This window comes from Falco punctatus, assembly GCF_963210335.1.
Source record: "Falco punctatus genome assembly, chromosome: 4".
In the NCBI taxonomy this organism is placed as follows: Eukaryota; Metazoa; Chordata; class Aves; order Falconiformes; family Falconidae; genus Falco; species Falco punctatus.
The window spans coordinates 70,409,891-70,433,038 of NC_137583.1; the positions used below are offsets into that span (position 1 = coordinate 70,409,891).

The 23,148-nt window shown below is 35.2% G+C and overlaps 1 protein-coding gene across 1 annotated transcript in view; it reads right to left on the reverse strand.

Annotated features, from left to right (window-relative positions):
- Positions 1-23,148, reverse strand: part of ARMC3 (armadillo repeat containing 3) — a 122,559-nt gene that overhangs the window by 45,432 nt on the left and 53,979 nt on the right. Inside the window, exons 6-13 of the mRNA XM_080384902.1 lie at positions 18,012-18,129; positions 16,472-16,597; positions 14,652-14,720; positions 14,154-14,329; positions 12,665-12,859; positions 11,673-11,856; positions 6,265-6,417; positions 6,035-6,140 (exon numbers count right to left, since the gene is read on the reverse strand). Of these exons, the coding sequence (XP_080241028.1) occupies positions 6,035-6,140; positions 6,265-6,417; positions 11,673-11,856; positions 12,665-12,859; positions 14,154-14,329; positions 14,652-14,720; positions 16,472-16,597; positions 18,012-18,129 (1,127 nt within the window). The remainder of the gene's footprint in view (positions 1-6,034; positions 6,141-6,264; positions 6,418-11,672; positions 11,857-12,664; positions 12,860-14,153; positions 14,330-14,651; positions 14,721-16,471; positions 16,598-18,011; positions 18,130-23,148) is intronic.

Sequence of the window (23,148 nt, forward strand, 5' to 3'; positions counted from 1 at the left end):
TAGGACGCTGTGACATGAGATTTGTGTTAGATAGAGATGAATGCTCTATAGTGGTCTCTGTCTTCAATATAACCCCTGACAGGCAACACAGTTAAAAAACAAACAAACAGGAAAATGCATAATGATTTTTATTTTTTTTTTGTGAAAGAGCCGTACTGGGAACAAAATGCAGGTACAGTGTCTGAGTCTATAGAGGGACTTTCCCATACAGCCACACCTTCCCAAATCTAAGAGAGAAAACCAGGAGTTGGCTAAGGGAAACATTTTGCACCTGCCACCAGGGCATGATTTAGGGTACTGTTCATGGGTTGTGCACAAGTCACCTGATGTGACTTTAAAGTCATAGTGGGAATTAATTTCTGAATGACATCCCAGCATTAGGCCTTGATGCAGCTTTTCTGCCAAGGGAGCAATTTACCATAAAACATTTTGCAGTTTTCAATGGAAGTCAATGTGCAACTTGTAAGGAAAAGCTTGTGAGTTCCTGGGTAATGACTCTGTTTTCTTTTTATTTTCTTTAGAAAGCACCGATCACACTATGGATATACAGTAAGTGAAAGTCAAAACAGGAATCTGTTCATGGCATGAGTTAATTGTTGGTATTTGTGTAGGGCTCAGCTGAAAGGGTGCTAATGTGAAAGATAACACAACCAACAAAACCCAACAAAATCCCTTTACCTTGCAGCAACAGCAGCTGAAAAATGTAATTTTGTCACTAGGGGTCAGTATTAAAACATACTACCTTTACACAATACAGCTAGTGGCACTCTATTGTTGATTTTCTCCTTCAGAAACACAAACTTATGTCATAAAGTAGAACTATTAAACCATAAAGAAAGACAACAACTATACAATGGATTATTACCTATTTCTGTTCTTAAATGTAGCTCTCATGTACTAGAAACGTTTGTTCCTGTCCTCATAAATTAACACATATATTCATGCAAATGTATTATCTTATGTAATATTGATCCATTTATGTGAATTAGGTTCCACCTACAGTCTTGAAAGGGAAACGTTATGACTAAGTTTCCCATTTTCTAATACAGAAGATTACTACCTAGTGATATTACTACCTAATGGTAATAATCATTACTTCCTAACGATAATAACAAAATTTTAACTGTAAGAAAACTGGATACCCATCTTAAAACCAATAAAAATCTGTTGTGGATGCTGAAAATCTCCTTTTAAGAAGGTGAGAGACTCCCACTACAGCTGAGCACCACCCACACGGAGTAGACCGAGGATGTATTTTGGGTCATTAGATCAGTATATGAGTTTCAGTTTGGAATAGATTCCACAGCCACTGAAGTCAAGGGAACAACTCACTTTCTCCTCACTGGGCACTGCCCATAACCAACAAGTTCCCAATCTATCTTCCTAACCCAAACCTACTCCTAAATCCTGGAAATCCTGATATATTTGAGCGAGCATAAAATCAGATGCTGTGATAATGCCTGTAACTGCTTCTACGGACATAATTTTGCCAACGTAAATAGGTCCACCAATTCCTGTGAAGAATTAAAGAATTAGAAAACTAAATAACATCAAGCTTGCTGATTTGGCAGCTTTGGGGAAGATACTTCACTATCTTGAATCCAGATATAATACTTAGAAACATGTAACATGACACTAATCATAAACCCCAGGAGAAATATTCTGCCGGATCATAAGCCTGTCATGTACCGCAATTTCCTGCAGCCCTTAGAAGAGCTGAACAAAAACCATCCCTTTCCTTCTTCCCTCAGATCAAACTCTAACTGAATGCTATAAATTTTGCACTTAAAATAAACAATTTAAAACAAATATTACTGAGACTGTTAATTAGTTTTCATGTCCAGTACAAAGCTCTAACTTTCGTAGCATATATTTTTCTTTAGCAGTAACTCTATTAGGTGCCCAGAATTCAGACGTTGCCAAATTTATGAAGATAGCTATTAGAAACAGCATTTGTGCTATGACAACACTGAAGAAAAGAGCTGGTCAAATTAATGTCTAACTGGTACACTTAAGATCTTATTTGTATGTGTTACTTCTAACTAATATCATAGAATCATAGAATCGTTTAGGTTGGAAAAGACCTTGAAGATCACCAAGTCCAACCACCAATCTAACACTGCCAAGTCCACCACGAAACCGTGCTCCTAAACACCCACCACATCTACACTTCTTTTAAATACCTCCAGGGATGGTGACTCAACTGCTTCCCTGAGCAGCCTGTTCCATCACCTGACAACCCTTTCATTGAACAATTTTTTCCTAATAGCCATCTAAACCTCCCCTGGCACAACTTGAGGCCAATTCGTCTTGTCCTAACACTTGTTGTTACCGGGAGAAAAGACTGACACCCACCTCACTACAACCTCCTTTCAGGTCGTTGTAGAATGATAAGGTCCCCCCGCCCCCCGAGCCTCCTCTTCTCCAGGCTAAACAATCCCTGTTCCCTCAGCTGCTCCTCACAGTTGTGCTCCAGACCCTTCACGGGTTTTGTTGCCCTTCTCTGGACATGCTCCAGCACCTCAGTGTCTTTCTAACACAGTATTCGAGGTGTGGCCGCACTAGATTAGCTTATCCAAACTACATGAAAAGCCAAAATAATTTATTATACTTTAAATGGGAGAAAATTGGCAGCGGCTGAAGTAAAACGTTTCTTCTGGAGTTAGCTGTATAGCCCGGAATAATTTAATTTTCTGTCCAATAGATGGCACTGCTGTTTCTTTGGTTGTGTGTAATTTCTCAATTTGTGCATAAGGTACATTATTGAAGTGTCTACATTTCCCTGTGCTTGGACACATCAAAAATAGACAGATTTCATAGATTCTTTAAAATGTCATTCTGCTGTCCAAATAACCGGATACCATTTTCAATAAAGCAAGTTAGTGTTCTGGATTAAAAAATGTGAAGTGGATGCAAATACCCAGCTGAACGTAATTCTCTTCTTCCCAGAAGTAGACCGCAGAAACAAGTTCCGACACATAGATCAAGGATGGACTCAGAGCTAGTAACATAACAAAGTAAGTTCTTTATCGTATGTTAGAATAAGTATATTGGATTTTAAACTGCACTATGCTTTGCAATTTTATGTTTATTTAGCCTAATTACTAACAAGTTTAAAATGAATTTATCAAATGAATTTACACATCAGCATTAAAATTCTGTCATTACTTTATGATAAAATCATGATAAAAGCATCATCTGAGAGTGTCAATCTGTAAACTAACACCGTACTTTTTTCTGTGTGCTACTGAAGCATGACACAACATCAGCTCTGCAGCAAAAACTTAAATGCTGAAATATTTTAGAAGTTATTTATAGTAATTTTTATGTGTTCTAGTAGAGATCATATTGAAAATCCATTTTGTCTCAAACCATTTGTATGGGACTCATGTTCTCTTCTGCTCTAGATCTTTGGTTAAAATACTACAGGGGCCACAGTCATTCATTAATTTATTTATTTTTGCCAAATTGTGGTTTCTTGGGGACTTGTGTGAAATGACAAGCTGGTCTCTGTCCTGTTCATCGTGAACAGGTGTTCTAATTACAAAACCTCCACCATATTTGACACCTTTATTAGCTGTCTCAGTTGAGAAACAAAGGATTGATTGGGTAGGGGTACAGAAGTAGCCTTTCATTGCTGTGGGGAAGCACCTAAAGGTCAAGGTTAATATACATTAGTGGGGGTAGTATTGCCCATTGCCTATGCTGTTCTTGTGTTATTAATCAGTGGAAGACTTCATCCTTATATAGCTATTGTGGGAGCCTTAATTACACAATGTATTTTAACTTGCATTTCTTTCCAAGTTATATGAAAAGCAGACAACACTTCTTGACCAAATATTCCTAGAACAACGAAAAATCTCCAGAAAAAAATGCAGTCTCGTACTCTGCTTATATTCTGTAATATATACTGTACGAAATGAAAAGGCAAGGTACGCATCCTTCAGTCAATATAACACATGCAAAAATGCTCATGAAATGAAATATGGCAGAGCATCTGTATACGAATTCAACAAGACTGAATTTTTGGCTGGCTGGTAAAAAGTGAAAACATTTACAGTAAACAGTCTTCCCCTTTACTGTAGCCATTTTGTTCTTGCCACATAAGGTCTACCTGCTACTACTAGCTTTATGATTTAATATTCTCAGAGGGTTTATAAGAAGAATCTAATATATAACCAATAAAAGGGCACTACTCTCATTAGTCTCAATTGGGACCAGAATATTGTCAACATAATTACACAGCAAAGTCACATTATTATAAAAGTATATCAGCATCTTCATTATATGTACATTTATTTTCAGTGGTTTACAAGACACACGCACAAAATATTCCAGAACGAAATATGATTATGGTAACTCAATCTGGAATGCATTTTCTGCAAACTATTTTTTTTCCTATTATGTGAATGTAAAATAAATACGGGCCAGACACTCAGTCAGTGAGCTGGAACTATACCAATTTGTACCAGCTGAGGGTTCAACTCTATATATTCATTTATGGATCCTAGTCACACTTGGACCCTTCTATGACTTATTAATGGTTTTGATTTAGAAATGAAGCTTTGAAGTAATTATATAGTCACATGGCATTCATCCAATATACATATTTAATGTAAATTATTGCTTCCTGATTTTCACAGAAGACTTGTGATTAGATTATCTGGTGCTTCCATATTGTACTTGGAGCTGGATTGCAAAGAGAGAGAAGTATATGTAAGCCACCTTTACAATTTCCTGACTCTGCCCAGCAAGAAACAAATACGGACTTCATTATAATGCAGAGGAACAGAGACAGCTATTTCCCTGCCTGAGGTCTCAGAGAATTGTTCTAGCAGTTGAGCTAAACAATGTCCTGACTATCTCCTTGGCAAAAGAAACTGAATGAATTGGCATAAGCTGCTATACCAACTCAAAACTCTCCAGAGATTCCCTTTTCACAATGTGAAACCTCAAAGGGCTGCGCTACGAGAAACAGCTGTAGCAGACCTGAAAGTTTGACCCCTAGACTCCAGTACTGTGCTCTTTTTATGTGTGTATGACTCCCACTGACACCAACTGAAGAGTCATGCACATGAGGAGAGCAGAATATCAGGCAAAAAAAGTCTACTACGTGAATCTGAGAACAGAGTATTATTCTCTTGTGTCAAATTATGGCTCCATCTGGTAACATTAAGTGAATACTGGTGACTATAGAGCTGAATCAATAAATTGAAACAAATAATTTATTTGGTGAGTTATTTTACTTTTTCACTTCAAAGAATGCCTGTGAATGGATTACAACTTCCTTAAGTATATTCCAGGAAACTTTTAAGGAATTTTATTTTATGGTTTGTTAGTTACATGTGATTGCTCATATACGTCAGACTGCTCTGTTTCTTTTCCCTGAACAGAACTTTTAATAGAGCTGGGGTAACAGAACTCTTCAACTGACAGTAGAATTTAGTTGATACAATTATTTTGGAACTTATAGTCAACTGGCCATCCTTTGTTAGTTATTTTGGATACTGAAATTACATTTCCTTTAGAGAATGAACTATGAGCATTCTCTATTACTTGGGAAACAGTAAAAAAAGAAAGACAATGCCAATATTCAGAATATCTGAGTGCCATCTCCCTCAAAGACTGGGTTTACATCCGTCAACAAAGTTGCATGAACCATCACATTTTAAAGGATACCTTAGTGATACTGAATTTTCAAAAAATACCCTACATTTAATGCCTTAGATTACAAGACATATTTTCTTCATATGTTCTCTTCAAAACATGATTTTTATCTCTGCTTTCATTACATCTGCTTCATACCTTTCCTTGATAAAGCAAATGATAGTACAGGTAGTGTAACTCTTGTAACACTGATGAGAACCAACCTATTCCAGATGACTCATAAGAACCAAGAAGTGCCTTACAGTCAAATTCAAATAGACCTGCCTTGCAGGATAAGGACAAGATGAGGCATTCTTTAAAAATCAAAATATTATCACTTGTGTTCAGATTAGTGTTTTAAATAATAATTTAATTATTGCAGACTCACCTTGCATTCCTAGGACTGGCTGCTGTCAAATTAGCTAATGCTGTCACTGCAGCTTCTTTTACCTCTTCATTGTCACTGCTTAGCAACTGTACTAGCTGGGGAATCCCTTTGAAAGAAACAGTTGTATACATAAACCTTTAAACAAACCATGGCAGTCTGCAAAAGTATAATATGCTCCTTATTAAAGCAAAAGCACAGATTCTCAGTTCATCCCTTCCCACCTTACTTACCCTGGAGTCCAAATGCATGTTTGCTAGCTAAATTCTCACACATGGCAGAAATTGCTTGGGAAGCAGCAACTTTCACTTCATCATTATCAATTTCCAAAAGGTTTATGAGATACTTCTCAACCTCTTCCTCATTTAAGATTTTTCTATTTTCAGCTTTAAATGAAAAAGAACAATAGTATTAATCTGCGTTCATTTTCCAAATCAGTGAAAGGATGTGATTTTAATTTCATATAGTTGATTCTAACATAACACTTGCTTTTGATACCGTGAAAATGGAAACAGTTTAGTAACAGAGGCACCAGCAATTAAGAAATGTACACAAAGGACCTGACCCAAAACCAATTAGACTTCAGTGAACTCTGAATCCAACCCAAAAGGTGACCATTAAATACAGCTTTAAACATATGTAACCCAACAGAATGCACAGTTTGTTCTTTATAAGACTTAAGGCTGCAGAATGCATACAGGCTTGACGAAAACAGCTTTTCCAATTAAACAGATCATATTTACTCAGGACTTTGGTCAAAACTTTGGTTTATGCTAACGAAGTCCAAATGCATAAAATTGAAGAATGTACTAGTAAATGTACATTCAAACTTTGTGGACTACCAATTGATACACTAGAACAGACAAAAAACAGGCAAGGGGTGTTAAAAACTGAATTTTAAATTCTGCATGCCTTGTGGTTCTTCATTAATGGACACTTTGCAAAGCATTTCAATTTTGTAGTTTAGCCTGCTGATGCAGGGCTTACTGCTGACCTATATTACAATGATTGGCAGCAGCTAAGGAAGGACATAAATATTCCCTTCCTCTACACAGGTAACAACATAGAGCATCTCAAAGTGTCTACAGACATCTAACAATTATACTAATCAACTCACTCATCTCAAAATGGATGAGATCAGAAGTGCAGGTGTTTGTTTAGAAAGAGCCCCAAGTGAAACTTTCTCATCCAGAAGCACTGGACAGCACAGCTCTACCATTATGAGGGTCAATAAACATTTAACCATATGCACAATTTAAAGCAGACTCATTACATTCTGTAAGGTATATCTATATGGTAAAATTTTCCAATGTATCAAAGATATTCAGGAACTGAGAAGTAGTAGGACTTGAACACATTTGGAAATTCTACCAGTGTTTACTAACGTTTTGAGGGATCATTCCCTTATTTGGACTGTTGTCCGATGAATAAAAAGTTTAAAAAGGAAAGAAAAAACTTGTAAGTATTCTTTTAAACAAAACTGAATCCGCGAATCCATAGTGAGTAAAAGTAAACAAATAGAAGTCCACAAAGCCAATTTAAAGAAAGTTTGATTGAAAATCTAGTTACAGCAGAAATGACGCAATGCACCTATGTGAGATGGCTAGCTGTTTTCCCCTCTGTAGCTCAGTTTTAGAGTATTTTTAGAATCATCAGAAATATGCAACTGAAATCACAAAGCAAAAGATGCAACAAATAAAACAGAGAGGATTTTAAGCGTCTGCAGAACCTTGGCCACAACTTCGATGTGTATCAGGCCAGCTCTCAGGAGAAGGCCTTAAATGGGATTACAGACCATTTTGACAAGTCATCAAGTATGCTGCTGGCCTGTTGCTTGCCAAAGTAGTCCATAATCCCCAATAACGATCTCTAGAGGTTCTTCATGCATCAGTAATTTGGTTCTTGTACAGCAAATTACTTACTACTATTCAAATTTCCTTAAAAATTATTCTTGCTTCTGAAGGCAGATTATAGGTGTTTGATTTTAAACATAATTTTTACCTCTATGAAATAATAATAATAATAATAATGTAATTCATTTGAATGAGTGAAAACAGTGATTTAAAAAATTTTAAACAGAATAAAGCATTTTTCAGTAATGTGGAAAAACAGATTTTAGATTTGAATTAACAGTAAAGAGTATGCACCTATATTTAGCTAGCTAGACAGGTGAAAATTATTAATATTTTAAGATCCAGACGCCAATTCTATGTAAGGGATGAATATTTTCTGCAGATCACCTCTCTATGATGTTTCTTCTATTTCCTTTAGTATAGAAAAGAATATAGAAATGAAAAGCATCCTTTGTACTTAAGCACTTCTCACGTCAGTGCCAACATCATATTTATTGTGACAAATTTCTTGACCCCTAAGTAATTTCAATACATTGATTTAACATGAAGTAAAATACTTAGGCATACCCAACTAAGCGGGTCTGGAGTACCAACACTTCTGTCCAGTTTTTCATGCATTGACCCCATCATGAGCCAACCTTTGTTTTTCAATATATTTTCCTACTTCCCCTTACCCCAAATCATGATCAGACTTCTACTGATTAACTATTCAGCTCACTGTCATCACCTTATGGAATTATTTATACCAATATGAAATGAAAAAAAGTTAATATTAAATAGTACCATGACCTCTCACTGATTGTGAGTTGAGATAACCCAGATGAATACAAACCTGTATTATGAAAAAGCATATGTTAATCTGGCTATGCATGCTCCTTTTAGAAAGGATTTGCATCTAGATACATGTAAATAGTGGGAAGATTCAAACCAGAAGTTTGGCACAGTGAGGCCAGACTCAAATGAGCATGATCATCACTTTCTCCATACACACTCCATAGGATTTTGTTGCTGCTGGTGTGTCTGGCATTGTCAGGGGAAAGTCAGGCTCTACTTAATCAACCGTCCAAATAATCTACTCACAGATATTCAATAATTTATAGCATTAAATTGTATTTTGCATTTGGAAATGACAGCATTATTTGCTGGGCAAGGAGAGAATTACAGTAAATTCACCACTGCAATTCTGAACATACAAAATAAAACCAGTGATAAATTAATACATTACATTCAAAATTATTTTGCAGAACAAAAATCTTCAGGGGCAAAGGGATAATGATTATGTATAGAAATTTGATCAATATTAATTTACTTAAAACAGAGCAGCATCCTAAAGGTGCTATTTAAAATTGAATATAGTGTTTACACCATGTAATTTATTCTGATATTGAGAATAGCTTTTAAGTGATACATCTGTATTGTCACAACAAAACCAAAAAGATACAGGAATCCCTTTCCAAAGGGTTGAAAGGAACATAAAACAAAACTGTTTGCTATGATCACATCTGTCAGGAAAAAACCAAAAGTAGATTCCATCCTTCAACCGTAATTCAAAACCAGACACTGTTGTATACTCAACTTCCAGGATTAAAAAAACAGCTGAGTACATGTTCTATCATAGCAGAACTAAGTTTTTCATTTCAGTGAAAAGCAGTACTTTTTTCCTCAAGTATGCGGGACATGTTGGTAAACTGCAACCACAATTATCAAACATGAAGAATGTGGGCTACTGTATGGCTATTGCCAATTTAATGAATAAGTCATAAAAGAATCTGGAGCTGTGTTGTATTATATTAGATTTACATCAATGCAAGTATTATATAGTATACATTAGTGTTGCAGTTTGGATAGGCTGTTTAATAAATTTACAACCAGAATCCAAACAGACAAGAACTGAAAATGTTTTCTTTTTGCACTTGGACTATTTCTTATAATGGCCTCAATGCCACTTGTCTTCCCACTGGAAGGCTGACTTTAGACCAGTAGCTCTATATATTTGAAATAAATTTAATACTTCTGGGAGCCATGTTGAGCAGCAAGTTTACTGGACTGTGTTTTTCACTGCACCAGTACAACATGTTCCCTTTTGTCTAACTGTTTGTTACCAAATTCTGCAGCTTGGAAGCAAATATTTTAAATCTTCTTTTGATCTATTTTCCCAGCTTGCTGCATCCATACCAACTGTCATAGCCTGAAGAAGAGAGCAAACCTTTATAATGAAACCACATTGACTCCATTTGTAAAGGAGTATGACAAGAAGATGCATCTTCACTGACGGTAACATCCCATGATATAAGATCATAGGCAGTACTGTAATATATTATGTGCAGTTCTTGCCACTGTGCTTTAAAAATGTTGTGTTCAGACATGCTTCTACTAACAGCTGCTAAAATATTAGGCCACAAAAACTGAAAAAGGTGTGAAAGAGGAAAAGGCGGCTATGCTTATTTGAAAATAAATATGAAAAAGGAGTAAGATGCAGTAGGAAGTAGTAGGAGTAAATATAAATCTGCTTAGCATACTACTTATAAGCCTGTCACAGGACTATAAAAATGATACTGACAGTCCTAAGTAGCATAATAAAATAACAATACAGGAAAATACACAAAGAAAAATCTGGCATAAGAAGGTCCCTTCCTATCTTTGATACTTAAACATTAATGAAAATAATTTTCAGTGGCATGCAAAGCTTCCAATAAATCAAGATAAAAGCACACAGAAATCCACAGAATACTAGGAAAGGTAGACTCCACTCTTTTCATGTATCATTTGCAACCCAAATAATTACAAATATTCAGGACGTCAAACTAAGCTAGGTGAGAAAAGAATTGGAAAGATAGGGTGGGGAGAGAAGAAAGGAGGTCTGAAATACTGTAGAAAGGAGAGATTATTTTAGCCATGTGTTAAATTAGATAACATATTTGTAAAATACAAATAAATTAAAGGCATAATTCAACAAGATTATAAAAATATGAAGGAAGTATTTAAGCTGTACTGTCATAGTTACTGTCATCAAAATCCCTTGACAGAATTAAAATCTTCTGTAGACAGAAGAACGTTACTTCTTATATTGCGTTTTGTTACACAGCACTACCTACTAGGCATATGTTGCAACTCAGAAGCCAATGCAAGGAAGGCATTTCAGATGTAATTTATTTAAAGAGCATCCTTGTGGGCAAAAATGATGAGCATGTTCTGTCCAATTCAGAATTCCTTCATGAATTAAAGAAAAGTGTATAAAAAAGAACTATAGGATGAATAATTATATAAATATGACAACGAAACTATTTAACTCCACTGGGAATATTAATCTGCAAGCCATCTGAAAGGCTTTTTTTCATGCCCCTGTTGAAGGAACTTGTACTTGAAACTGCCTGACATTTAGACAAGCAGTTGTATGCAAAAGGAAGTAAGCTTGCAATTAGGTCTTAACTAATAGTGATGAGAAATAGTATGTGAAGGTGGGTTTAGATGGCAGTTACCTGGCATCATTAAAAGAAAGATAAAGATCATATTTTTAGAGCTCCATTTTCTATTTTGAGGACAGCATTTTTCAAGAATATATTATATTTGAAAACAAATTGAGGCAAAATCTAAACATTTTCATATACATATATAGCCTAGCATAGAACTGCTGCTCTGATTGGCAAGATTCATCACTGTAAATTCATTCTTGCTATTGTGTTCCTCAGCACAAGGACTACCCTCAACTGAGTAAGATGGCCTCATCCTGGATGAAAATTTACTTCATTAACAAATACATGTGCATGGATTTTTATAAAGTCACATACAGTCATAAGCTGCTTTGGTAATTGCCTTTGCTGCATTCTTCTGAATATCGGGGACAGTAGAGACTCCTATAAATGAAAGTAGCTTTTTAAGGCCTCCTGTCTGCTGAATCAGTTGCAGAGCATGCACATCTTCAAGGCAATTTCCCAACACAGCAAGAGCTTCCGCATGTAGATCACTGAATTCCTAATAAGGAAAAAACCCCAAACAAATAACCTTAAAATCATGATTAAAATATCTTTGTCTTTTAACTTTGTCAGATGATTGTCATAACTTTCATCTGGACAGTTTATTCATACTGCAAGGTACATACTTTCATACTCATATTTTTTGTATAATTTCTTTGATATACGTTAGGATGCAACACAATTTATCAAAAACAGTAAAAACCCAGAAAGTTTCTCATTTACATCAAAGTGGGTTAGGCAGGTATTCAGAAAGGACCTGTCATCTTAAAATTTCAGAAACTTCACAGATTCCTCCACGCATTATATTTCCTATGGTGACATCTGAACTCATGAAGCACTAAAATGAGACTCATAATGGCATAAACAATGAAATTTCCAAGGTAGGAAATTATATTTAAGGCCATTGATATCAAAGACAATTCAGAAAAAAAATAATCTGTGTTCAAAGTAGGAACCAGCACCAGATTTCAGCATATAATAGAAAATTTTGAGAAAACATCATATAAAAAGCTATATGGTGAATTTTTCTGATATTTACAATACTTTGAGAAATGGACTAGTAAATGCAAACTAGTATTACTAACAGCAATAAAGCAATAAACCAAATATAAACATTCTGGTGAATCTCTTTGCTCCCTTTCTTATTAAGTTAGGTATTCTAGCTTATCCTATTTCTATCACAGTTAGCTCCAAGTAAGGAGCTCTTTCTTCTTTTATCATTCTTCCACAACACAAGTATTATTTCTCATTAGTCATACAAACATTAGCAGCAAGAACAAAAAACTTTTAAGGCAAGTAAACTGTACATTGGTTTCCAGTATCCTCAGAAGACAATCTAATCCTTTATTTTCTCCGAGCATTATCCTGGTTTCTCTGTCTTTGCTAATTACTTCTAAGGTTTTAAGGGCTAACAACTGAATAACTGGGTATTCAGATTTCAGTAGTTCCAGCAAGGGTGGAATTATATTCAGTGCACGAACTGCAGCACGGCTTTGAAAATCCTGCAGTAAAATATTCAACAAAGAATGTTAGTGATAGAGAATGTAACAGTACATCAATTCCTGACTTTGCAGAAAGAACACTAAAAATCTGATTTCAAACACAGAAAATAAGTCAATATCCCAGAGCTTCCAGTTCTGAAGATTTCTTTCTTTTCAGCTAAGAATCATATTTAATATAATCAAGCCCCACCAACCTTAAATTCCATTTTTTTTTGCATGACCGAAGTACACACTACAGAATCTAGTCCCGTCTAAGGAAGCCTGTATACTCTTGGTTTTGCCATTTTTGTATCAACATACATGTTTCTTCAAGAAAGTTTTTCAAATTTAGTTTCATCATTTTTATTTACCTTAGTGGGGGGAAAATAGATTTTGCACTCTGCTGTAGTTGCCTGGTTATATCTTCTTTTTGTTTTAGTTAAAATTTCAACTTTAAACAGTGGGTATGCAGCTTAATAAAAAGACAGTAGTAGATTATATTAAAATAGAAAAAATTAAATAAATTACAATTTGCTTTTAAATAGCTTATTGCACATGTGCAGCATGCAATTATCCTTATCAATATAAGCAAGCACCAGGTGCAGTTATCCAGATATACCCTGCAACAAAGACAGTGAGATAGTAAAAAAGGAGAAAGAGTAAAATGTGATTCTGAATAGACATGCTCTGATGCCCCAAAAGAGATAGAGTTATAAACTGAATTCATTATTGAATTGATTCGCTTAAGCCACGGAAGAGAACTGCCATACAAATGCACCATTCTTTTGCTAAGCAGCATATGGATGACATTAGTGCTGAGTGTGAAAGTAGCCAATAACAAATCTATTCCTCCCAGCATGGAAAGTAGCTGTTGACAGCATTCACCTTTCATTAAAAAGATGTTCAAAATTGTGGCTATGGACTTGCTGGCTAAAACAAGGCACAATGCAATTGTTAGTTCTTTCATTTACAGGATTATTTCAAGCTTTTGGATAGACAGGTTATAACTCTTATTACAGAGATTAACAATTTCCAACTAAGAAAACAAATTCATATTAATTAAAAAAAATCTGAATCTGATTCTGATCTCACATTGCTGTATAGCATGGATAATTGCATTAAGTTCAACAGAATCATAGCCAAATAATCTATATTCATAACTACTGTAACAGGGACTTTGGTGTCATGTTTTCAAATACATTGATAAACACTGGGGAGTAAAGGAACTAAATATTTCATAATTATTAACCCTAAAGGGGTGGGGGTGGGGGGAAGTGCTTATCTGCCTCTAATTTAAAACAACAACAAACTTTACCTGCACCAGGAGATAGATACATTCAACTGAATTCTTCTTAACGTCAGGATCAGGGCTACCTAGCAGTCTGATAAGTGGTTCTAATCCACCTTGCTCAAATATTTGCACTTTAGTAGTATATTCAACAGCCATATGTGCTAGACAGAGAGTAGCAAATTCATGGATAACTACATCTTCTGTGGGGGAAAAAAAAATATTTTGATCAAATTTGATTCAGCACAGTGTATGTTCACTAACTGAGTGGTTCACAATATTATTTAAAGTCAATAAACAATAGCTGTTAATCATATCTAACATTGCCATAATCATGTTGCTCCATCTGTACGACATAAAACACTACTCAGTGAGTAACAGGGCTACTCCTATAAAAGCAATTACCTATTTAACACATAGTATGACCAATCATAAGTTGCAAGGAAGACTTTATTGTCTGATCAAATGGCAATCATAATTACTTCTGAGTGTATTTCTGCACAAGGAATGAATACTGCAAGCTACCTTCTGGTGCCAGCTGTGATATAAGTGAACTTGTGACATCCAGTTCCCTCAGTAACTTCTTGACATCATCTACAATGAAATAAACACAAATATGAAGCCTTTCATTTGGCATTCTTGGCTGAGTAAGAAACAGATTCTGCTCCAAGGCAAATGCCCTCATGGTTACTCCCTGAGTGACAAAACGATCTGACTGGGAATAACACATAACTGAAGTTATACCAAGATCATAACGGGCCCAGAAAACACAGAGGAGATTTTCAAGTATCAGACAATATTTTTGACATTTGATATATATGAAGTTCCTCAATACTCTATTGAAACTTCATTCAAAATATTTGCATCTAGCAGGTTCTGACTAAATATTGCACAGTTTTAGTTGTCAAAGAAGTCATATCCCAATACCTAAAATTATCTGTGGTTAAAACTATCAAACTAAAAGCAATCCTTCCATTATTTAATTTTCAAGCTGTCACTTTCTAATTTCATGGTAACACAGCCCACACTGCAAACCGAAAACATGAATTTCATAGGTCTTATTGAAATCACAGTAAAGACTTGCAGAATGGGTTTTTATTGCTGTCAATGGCAAACTAGCAAAACCACAACCACTGAATAACCAAAAAACATCCTTTGGGACAGACTACATGTGATTTTACAGGGCAATGTTATGATCAACACATTACAGTGTTGAAACGTAAGAAAAAAAGTATGAGTTGCATTTTCTTTTAAGAAAAAAACAATTAAGATGTGAATAAAAATGGAAGATTTTCAGCCATTCAAATCCATGTTTGTGCAGCAGCGTTGGAAACCAAGCTGTGAAGGGAATGACTATGTGCTAGTGCTGAGTTGAAAGTAAGGTAAAGATCATGAGGTCCAGCACAACATGAAAAGCAGATAGCAGCTGATGAAAAGACTTAAATAGTGGTTAGGATACCACCATGGAAAACAATTGGGTACAACATCTACCAAAGTAAGACCTTATTGATTATATTAATTAGACATAGGTTTATAAAGCAATGTAAAAATAACAGCCACTGAAACTCAACCTTACATCATCATCTTCAGGTATGTCTACCTAGCACTCACTGCAGCTTGATCATCTGGCAATGAGCCACCCAGCATGGATGTAATACATCCATTCTCACCTTATAAAAAGGTACAAGAAAATCTGCATATACTGTGGTTTAATCATTTAATAATGGTATGGCTACAGCAGATTTACTACCTTGCGGTGAATGCAATGTCTATGAGACATATTCAAGACTACTTGAATTTCACTAGCTCAGATACAGATAACAAAATATTTACAGCAGCACTGACCTGTGAAAGAAGATGGGCAAATATGCATGCCCATGCTTGACAGTTCAGCTTTTTCTGCCATCAATACTTGAGTTAGCTCTATAAATTTAACACATTTTCTCCCTTATCATTGTAGTTACACTAATGCCTGAAGTAACAATTGATATTTAACCACAGCATTTTCTGTAGATGATAAATACTACTTTATTCTCTCTTCCAACTTTTGTGAAAGAGAAGACTGTGTCATATCCACATTGGTGGGCATTTTATGTAGTCAGGCTTTCCCTGACAGACATAACCCCAGTATTAAACTATTTCACTTTGGCCCTGTGAAAACAAAAATACGGGTTGGAAAAAGCTTCTCTTGTAATTTTTTTTTTCAAAATCAGTGGAGTTCACTCTACTTCAATTTGTTCCTTTATTCTAGGCTGTTAATGTAAGACTTTTTCACATGGGCAACGTATTGTTTTGACGATGACACTCATACACACTGAAAAATATTTTAAAATGGAGACTCTTACGATTAGAAGCCATGATGCCAAATACCATGATGGCATTTCTGCGTACAATTGGATCTTCATGTGAGATGAGTTTATACAGACGTTCCACTGCTCCAAGACCAAGAAGTGTCACTTTGTTTTCATCACCTGAAGAGTAATTAGGTTAAAAGTTATATAAAAATGCAATAAGCTCACAGTTTTAATGTAACAAAGTAAAACAGCTACCGATCTTTTATCAGACTGTAGAATAAAAGAAAAAAGGCCTGGACAGGACCTGGGGAGATTGTGTAATCTACACTCCAAATAAACATGTGTCAAATAACATCAAGGATTAATAGTACCTAGGATTAATTCACATTTGTAAAGCAAAGGATGCTTTTGTCTGTTGGACACCCAACTAATTTGTTGGGAGACTGCAGTGGTAGAACAAAGGACAGCTTTCTATTTAGCAAAGTACATGTGAATGATATCATTAAGAACCTAATTTTATTTTCCTCTTTTCTTGCCTCCCAATTTCATCTTCCTCAAAATAACAGCTAATTCATTCTGTGGATCTCCACTACTCCTCAACTGAAGCAACTACCAGGATCATTAAGTCCCAGAGGAGATTTCTGTCACCTGAGAATGGAGCACTTTGTAGCTGAATAGGCTCTGGACATGCAAAGAACAGAAGCATTTTGTACAATTACAGCCTTCTGTTCCTGCTCACTCAAAAACCACCCCAAATCCAAGAAACAAAATCCAAAACCTACTCCTATTCTTACTTCCCACAACAGCTTTATAATTAATTTTCTAATGAACCATGCCTATTCTTTCTGGCTACAAGTGAGCAATGTGAGAAGAAATTGTGGAATGATGCTCATTCTCAGGCCAGAACAATTAAAATACAAGAACTATTTTTTATTGAAGAATGGGGTTTAATTTACTAGCAAAATTCAAGAAATAAATTAACTGCAAAGTGAAAATAACTCCTCCTGTGCCACACTGCAAAGCTACAGACTAGTCTTCTGGAAGATTGCAGGAATATCTGCATTAACAATTTAAAGTATTATTCATTTAGTAGATCCAGAAAAATTAAATATCTGTCCTTTGAAGTGTGTCACATTTTAGTGTGAACAGCAGGGCAGGAGCCAACAAGAGTTTATGGTGTGCGGTTCATAGCTGTCTCCCAACAGTCCAAATTCTCTCTTCACATATTCAAGATTTGGTTGCATGCCCTCTGTCAAGCTTGCCACATCAAGCTGAACCAAAACATCTTTCAGATCTGTAATACAAAAAAAATAATCTCTTTCCCAGATGCAGGTATGTTGCTTATAACAGAACAGATCTAGGTTATATTTAAACCAAGCTGTTAGAGAGAGAGTGTAAAATCCCACAACAAAATTATCAGAGTTTCCTTCATGCAAACTACAGGAGTTCTTTACAACTGCAAATACAGGTTTGATAGATATTTCAGAAAACCCCCAAAACCTTTGAGATTAAATGAAGATTTCAGTGCTAGGAAATTAAAAATTTGTGAACTACTTTCAAAATCTAAGCAGTTCATTGCAAAAAGACTAACCTTTTGATGCAAATTTATACAGAGCATCACATGCTTTGGCCAAAACTTCTTTCTCAGGAGAACTAAGCATCAGCACAACCGTTGCTGCTGTTTTGCTTTCAATCAATAAAGGATCAAACTACAAACAAACAAAAAAGAAGGAATAGTTTGATTTATACTGAGTCTTCCTGTGTGCTGCAGTAGACTCCCACATTTCATTAAAAAAATTATCTAGTTTGAGATCTACACTGAATCAGAAATACTAACATAAGTTGCTATTTACTTGGAGATACTAAGTTTTTAATAACAATTTGAGACATTGTTGAAAAATAAGAAAGAATAATTGACTTCCAAATGTAATCATGATTTCATCTCATATGAAGATTTTGGGAAAACTTTAATGCTTCCCTGTACATCTAGGAAATCTTCAAGGCAACAAACGATATAATTCTGTTACACATGGAAGAGCATCCTGCAGCTTCAGAACCAAACATGATAAGTTTCCCTTAAGCAGCTGTGCACAGTCTATGAACTTAGGTGTTGCCCAAAGAAGAGGATTTGGTTACTCTGTGGCATTAACACTTTGTGGTTGCTTAAAAAAATTATAAAAAGACCCTTCCTGTGCCTTCATCCACTCAGGTCACTAGCTCACCATGATCTTCTACTAGCTGAAGTATCCAGTTAGAAATTACACAAACTGTTCATTTCCATTTCTGACCTTTCTCACAGAGAAGGAAATTTTCCAAAAAATCTGGCAGTTTTCACCCTCTTAATAGACTCTTTAGGGCTAACACCACTTAAGCAAGGGAATCTTCTAAAAAAGCCTTTCATTCTTTAACAAAACTCAAGGATTTCTGAAAATTCTATCCATTAAAAAGTTTTAAGCTTATTTGGATTTTAAATAATTTTTTAATATGGAAAAACTGTCTTCTGTCCTCACACTTTAGGTCTATAGAGTATCTGTGTTATACACAGAAACTACTAGATACTGGAGTCATGCAGTCTCTCAATATCAATGTATTTATCTTTTAAATACAACAGATTAATAATTTAAGATAGCAGTACAAATTATTTAAAATATTATTACAATGTATATTTATACTGTATATATTTAAAAATGTCATTATTTGTTTTACTTCAGTTAAAAACCTGCTAATAGCTACATCAGAGACACATGTTGCTGAACAATAAGGGCATGAAGATACATACAAGTGTCAGTTGTCGAGCAAGGAAATTATTTGGAGCAAATCTTCAAAAAATTATGAGTGTGCCAGAAGGAAAATGAACAAAAAGGAGGCTTTTTTCCTTCCTCCTTCTCTGACTTCTTCAAAAATAAGGCAAAATATGATCTAGTACCCAGACTTCTAGATTAATTTTTTGGTAGGTTTTTAAATCTAAGTAATACCATCATCTTCCACGAGGCATATCACACAATTTAACAGTCTGCAAGATCAAGATCTAAGTTTCACTAACAGTTAAGAGGCTGGCTGGCTAATGTGCTTAACTGGTCTCCCTAGCTTCAAGCAGGTCTGAAAACTTGAAGACACTGTCCAACTTCATGTTTGCTGTGACAAGTTGGAGGTGTGGGACAAGCCATGGAACCAAGCTCCTTTTTAAAGACATTATAATCAGGTTACTGTACCATAAGTCATTTTGCTTAACAATGACTCAGCAACAAGAATTAAATCAAATAGTGGCACAGTGGTCCAAATTACATCTTAATGATGGGCCTAAAATGATGGAATTCTTTATGGGAATTTAATTTTTGGATTGTAAGGAGGCAAAAAATTCATTCATTCTACCCATATGAGAAGCATATAAAGAACTGTCCCTTTAGCCACCTTCATACTTCTCTACTTCTGTAGATTTGTGTCCTTGCATGGACAGAACATGATCCTCCAGGAAAGTGCTACAATTTAAGCACAGACATTATCTCCTGAGTCTGGCCAAACACTTGGTGATGGGATAACACCATAATTTTTAGTGAAAGCTGTTCATCCTCCAGAGATAAACAAACACAAAGATTGATCTCAGATAAAGCGTAATAAGAAATGAAATATGAAATAAGAGTTTTAAAATCTCAGTTATTTATTTACATTGACCTAATACCAAAGACACTATTACATTGCTCCATTTTCGTTGTGTCTCGTGTTCACAAGTAATCATATAAACTACAATTCAGTGATAATTCCTAGGATTTAATGATGGGTTGGCAAATGAGCAGAGTGAAATTGGTCTAATCTCTACCCTTTTGTATAGACATTACATTCACTACTACTGTCTGAAATATTCAATAGGCACTTTCCTATTAGAAGTAGCTTTGTGTTGAAAGCACTGTAAGAAGAGTCACTGAAATCAATGTTTAAGATAATGTTTAACAAGTCAGAGGCCTGAAAAAGTCAGTGATTTGCTGGGAAGTAACACTGTTCATCAAAACTATCAAAACCATCACAGAACTGGATATGACTTTTGCTTATCACAATGCCAGCATAGCTAGAGTCCCCCCTCTTTTTTTTTTTTTTTTTTTTCAAAAAATCAAGACTTGTGCCTAAATCTTCATACATCATTGCAGACTCTTCCCTTAATGGCACATACAGGACAGGTTACATGCTAGAATAATACCTCTGAAGTTACAAACAACCTTGAATTAAACACAGAAATTTAACTGGTTTATAAGCCACAACATTTCCAACATTTGGTCTGTATTAAGAAAAAGCCAAGTTAAATGAAAGAGAAAGCTACAATTCATAAACTTCTGTATGTCTTTGTTCATTATTTTTGTGTACCTTTGACTTCAAAGCCATTAGAAACTGTAGAGTATTTGGGGTTTTGTTTTTGGTTTACATCAATTTATCCTGAAATTGAAGACAATATGAAATACGTTTCCAGTCAGACCAAAGACCCATCTAGCCCAGCATTCGCTCTCTTGCAAAGGCCAGTAACAGGTGTGGGCAAGCAGACTATTAGAATTTGCTTATATTTCCTCCCAGACTGAAGCACTCTACAACCTTGAGTCAGTGATTTTATCTCTGTGTTCAAAAGGTCCAAGAAAAATTTCCTTCCAGTTAATTTGGTAAGTAATCTTTGAAGCCAGCAAATTTTTTAGCCACCGTTAATATTCTGAGGCACCAGTATCACAATTTAATGGTCATATAAAGAGTTGTGCCTTTTCTTTGTTTTACAACCTGATAATTTTGTCCTCCACAGTTTGTTCACCATAAGAAACAGCAAAATAAATTACACCCACTTGCCTTCTCTTTGTATGCATCATTTTATAAGTTTCTATGATATTCCTCTTCACAGACATTTCCTTTTGGGGATGAAGAAACCTATTCCCTTTGATCTTTCCTAATATAGAAGACACTGTGTTTATTCTTGTTGTCTTTCTTAGTACTTTTCAACTGCACCTTTTTTTGAGATGGAAACACCAGAACTGTTAATGGTATTCATCATGTGCATGTATAATGCATTTGATAGTGACATGGTGTTTTGCCTTTTATTCCTGGAATTTGAAATATATTTATTCCTTTTTGCCTACTTAGTAACAGGCTGCCATTTTCATGAAAGAATCCACATTAATTCTGATAGACTGGATGACACAGGTTGCAGAACACCCCATGACATTCCACTTGAAACCTGTCTCCATTATGACACCTGAACAGTAATTTGTTTTCTCACCTTTGCTTTCTATTTTATAAACATTATCGCCAGGAGAGGAGTTCCTTTTTACCTCTTAGTGTTTACGTGACTGAAGAGCCTGGTCTAAAAACTTTTGAAAAAGCTAAATAACTGTATCAGCCCAATCACCATTATGCACGTGCTCACTGACTCCTCTAAAGGATTCAAACAGATTTTAGAGATTGAACTTTCCTTTACACAAGCAGTATTGAGTCTCCCCATAACTATCATATTTATCCATGCAGTTTTTTTCAGTAACTATTTCTACCACTTAGCACAGCACAGAAGACAAACTTTCTGTCATTATGGATGTATTTCTTTTTGAAAATGAAATTTTCTACCCTCCATTTCCCTAGTACAAAGGGTACGTATTAAATACCGCAAGTAACTGTATGCCTTGCGTCTACTGTCATGCCTTTTAAATTGTTTTTCTTATACTGCAAAGATATTAAAGTTTTAATTATTCAGGCCTGTTTTAATTACTCCTATCCACATAGATCTTTGTGTCTCCTCCTGATTTTCTAGGTTATCCCATATAGAAATGGCTTTAGATCAATTTATCCTCTCTTACCCTCTCACACTGAAGTTTTATGTCAAGTCGCCTTTCATAAGCATTTATTATTGACTGGCACTTATGAATTACATTTGTAATATTCATGTTTCCACAGAAGAGTTGGGCAAAACCTGATATCAATTGCTATGCCTCAGCGACATCATGGCTACTGGATGTTACTATCTTAGTCAAAATTATTTATGCTTACTTAGTATTGAAATTGTGAGGTAGTTTTTGCTGATCAATTTTTCTGTGACCTTTGAAAAAGCTCTTGCAGCACTATCACTCTTTACAGACAAACCCACTGCTTTTCTAAAACAGTGTACTGAACTGGATTTAGTTTCATGCTCCTCTGTGGGACTCATTGAGGTCCTGATTTTCAATAATTTAGTTATTATCTGACACAGAATTTATATTATACCCTTTTCAATGTTTCTGTCTTACTTCCTCTACTTCTTTCTGAATAAACAAATTCAACTTTAAAAATACCTATATTTTGAACTTTTATCTTCTGGGGAGTCTCCTTGTACCTTTTGAATTTATTTACGCTCTTGAAAAGTGTGCTAGTGTCAGACCCTTAATCTCCATCTTTTGAAAAAAAAGTCACATTACTACCATTATTTCACATTTAGCTTCAGTTCTTGTACTTGTCACTGTAGCACTTCCAATGACAGCAGCAGTTCAGGTTTTTCTGGTAACAACTGTATCTCTTTGCATAAGATCCAGAAGATGTAGTATTGTCATTCAAAATACCTGTAAAATTTTGTATTCAGTAAAAACCTCTGCAGATCCATCTAGGATCTTAATGCTTCCATCCTTAAAGAAAGGGAATGTCTGCACAGTTGAAAAGACAGGCAAATTTCAGGTCACTCTTCTCCTTTCTCTTTTGATTTTTACAAATGGAAAGCTAATACTGTTCTTCAAATA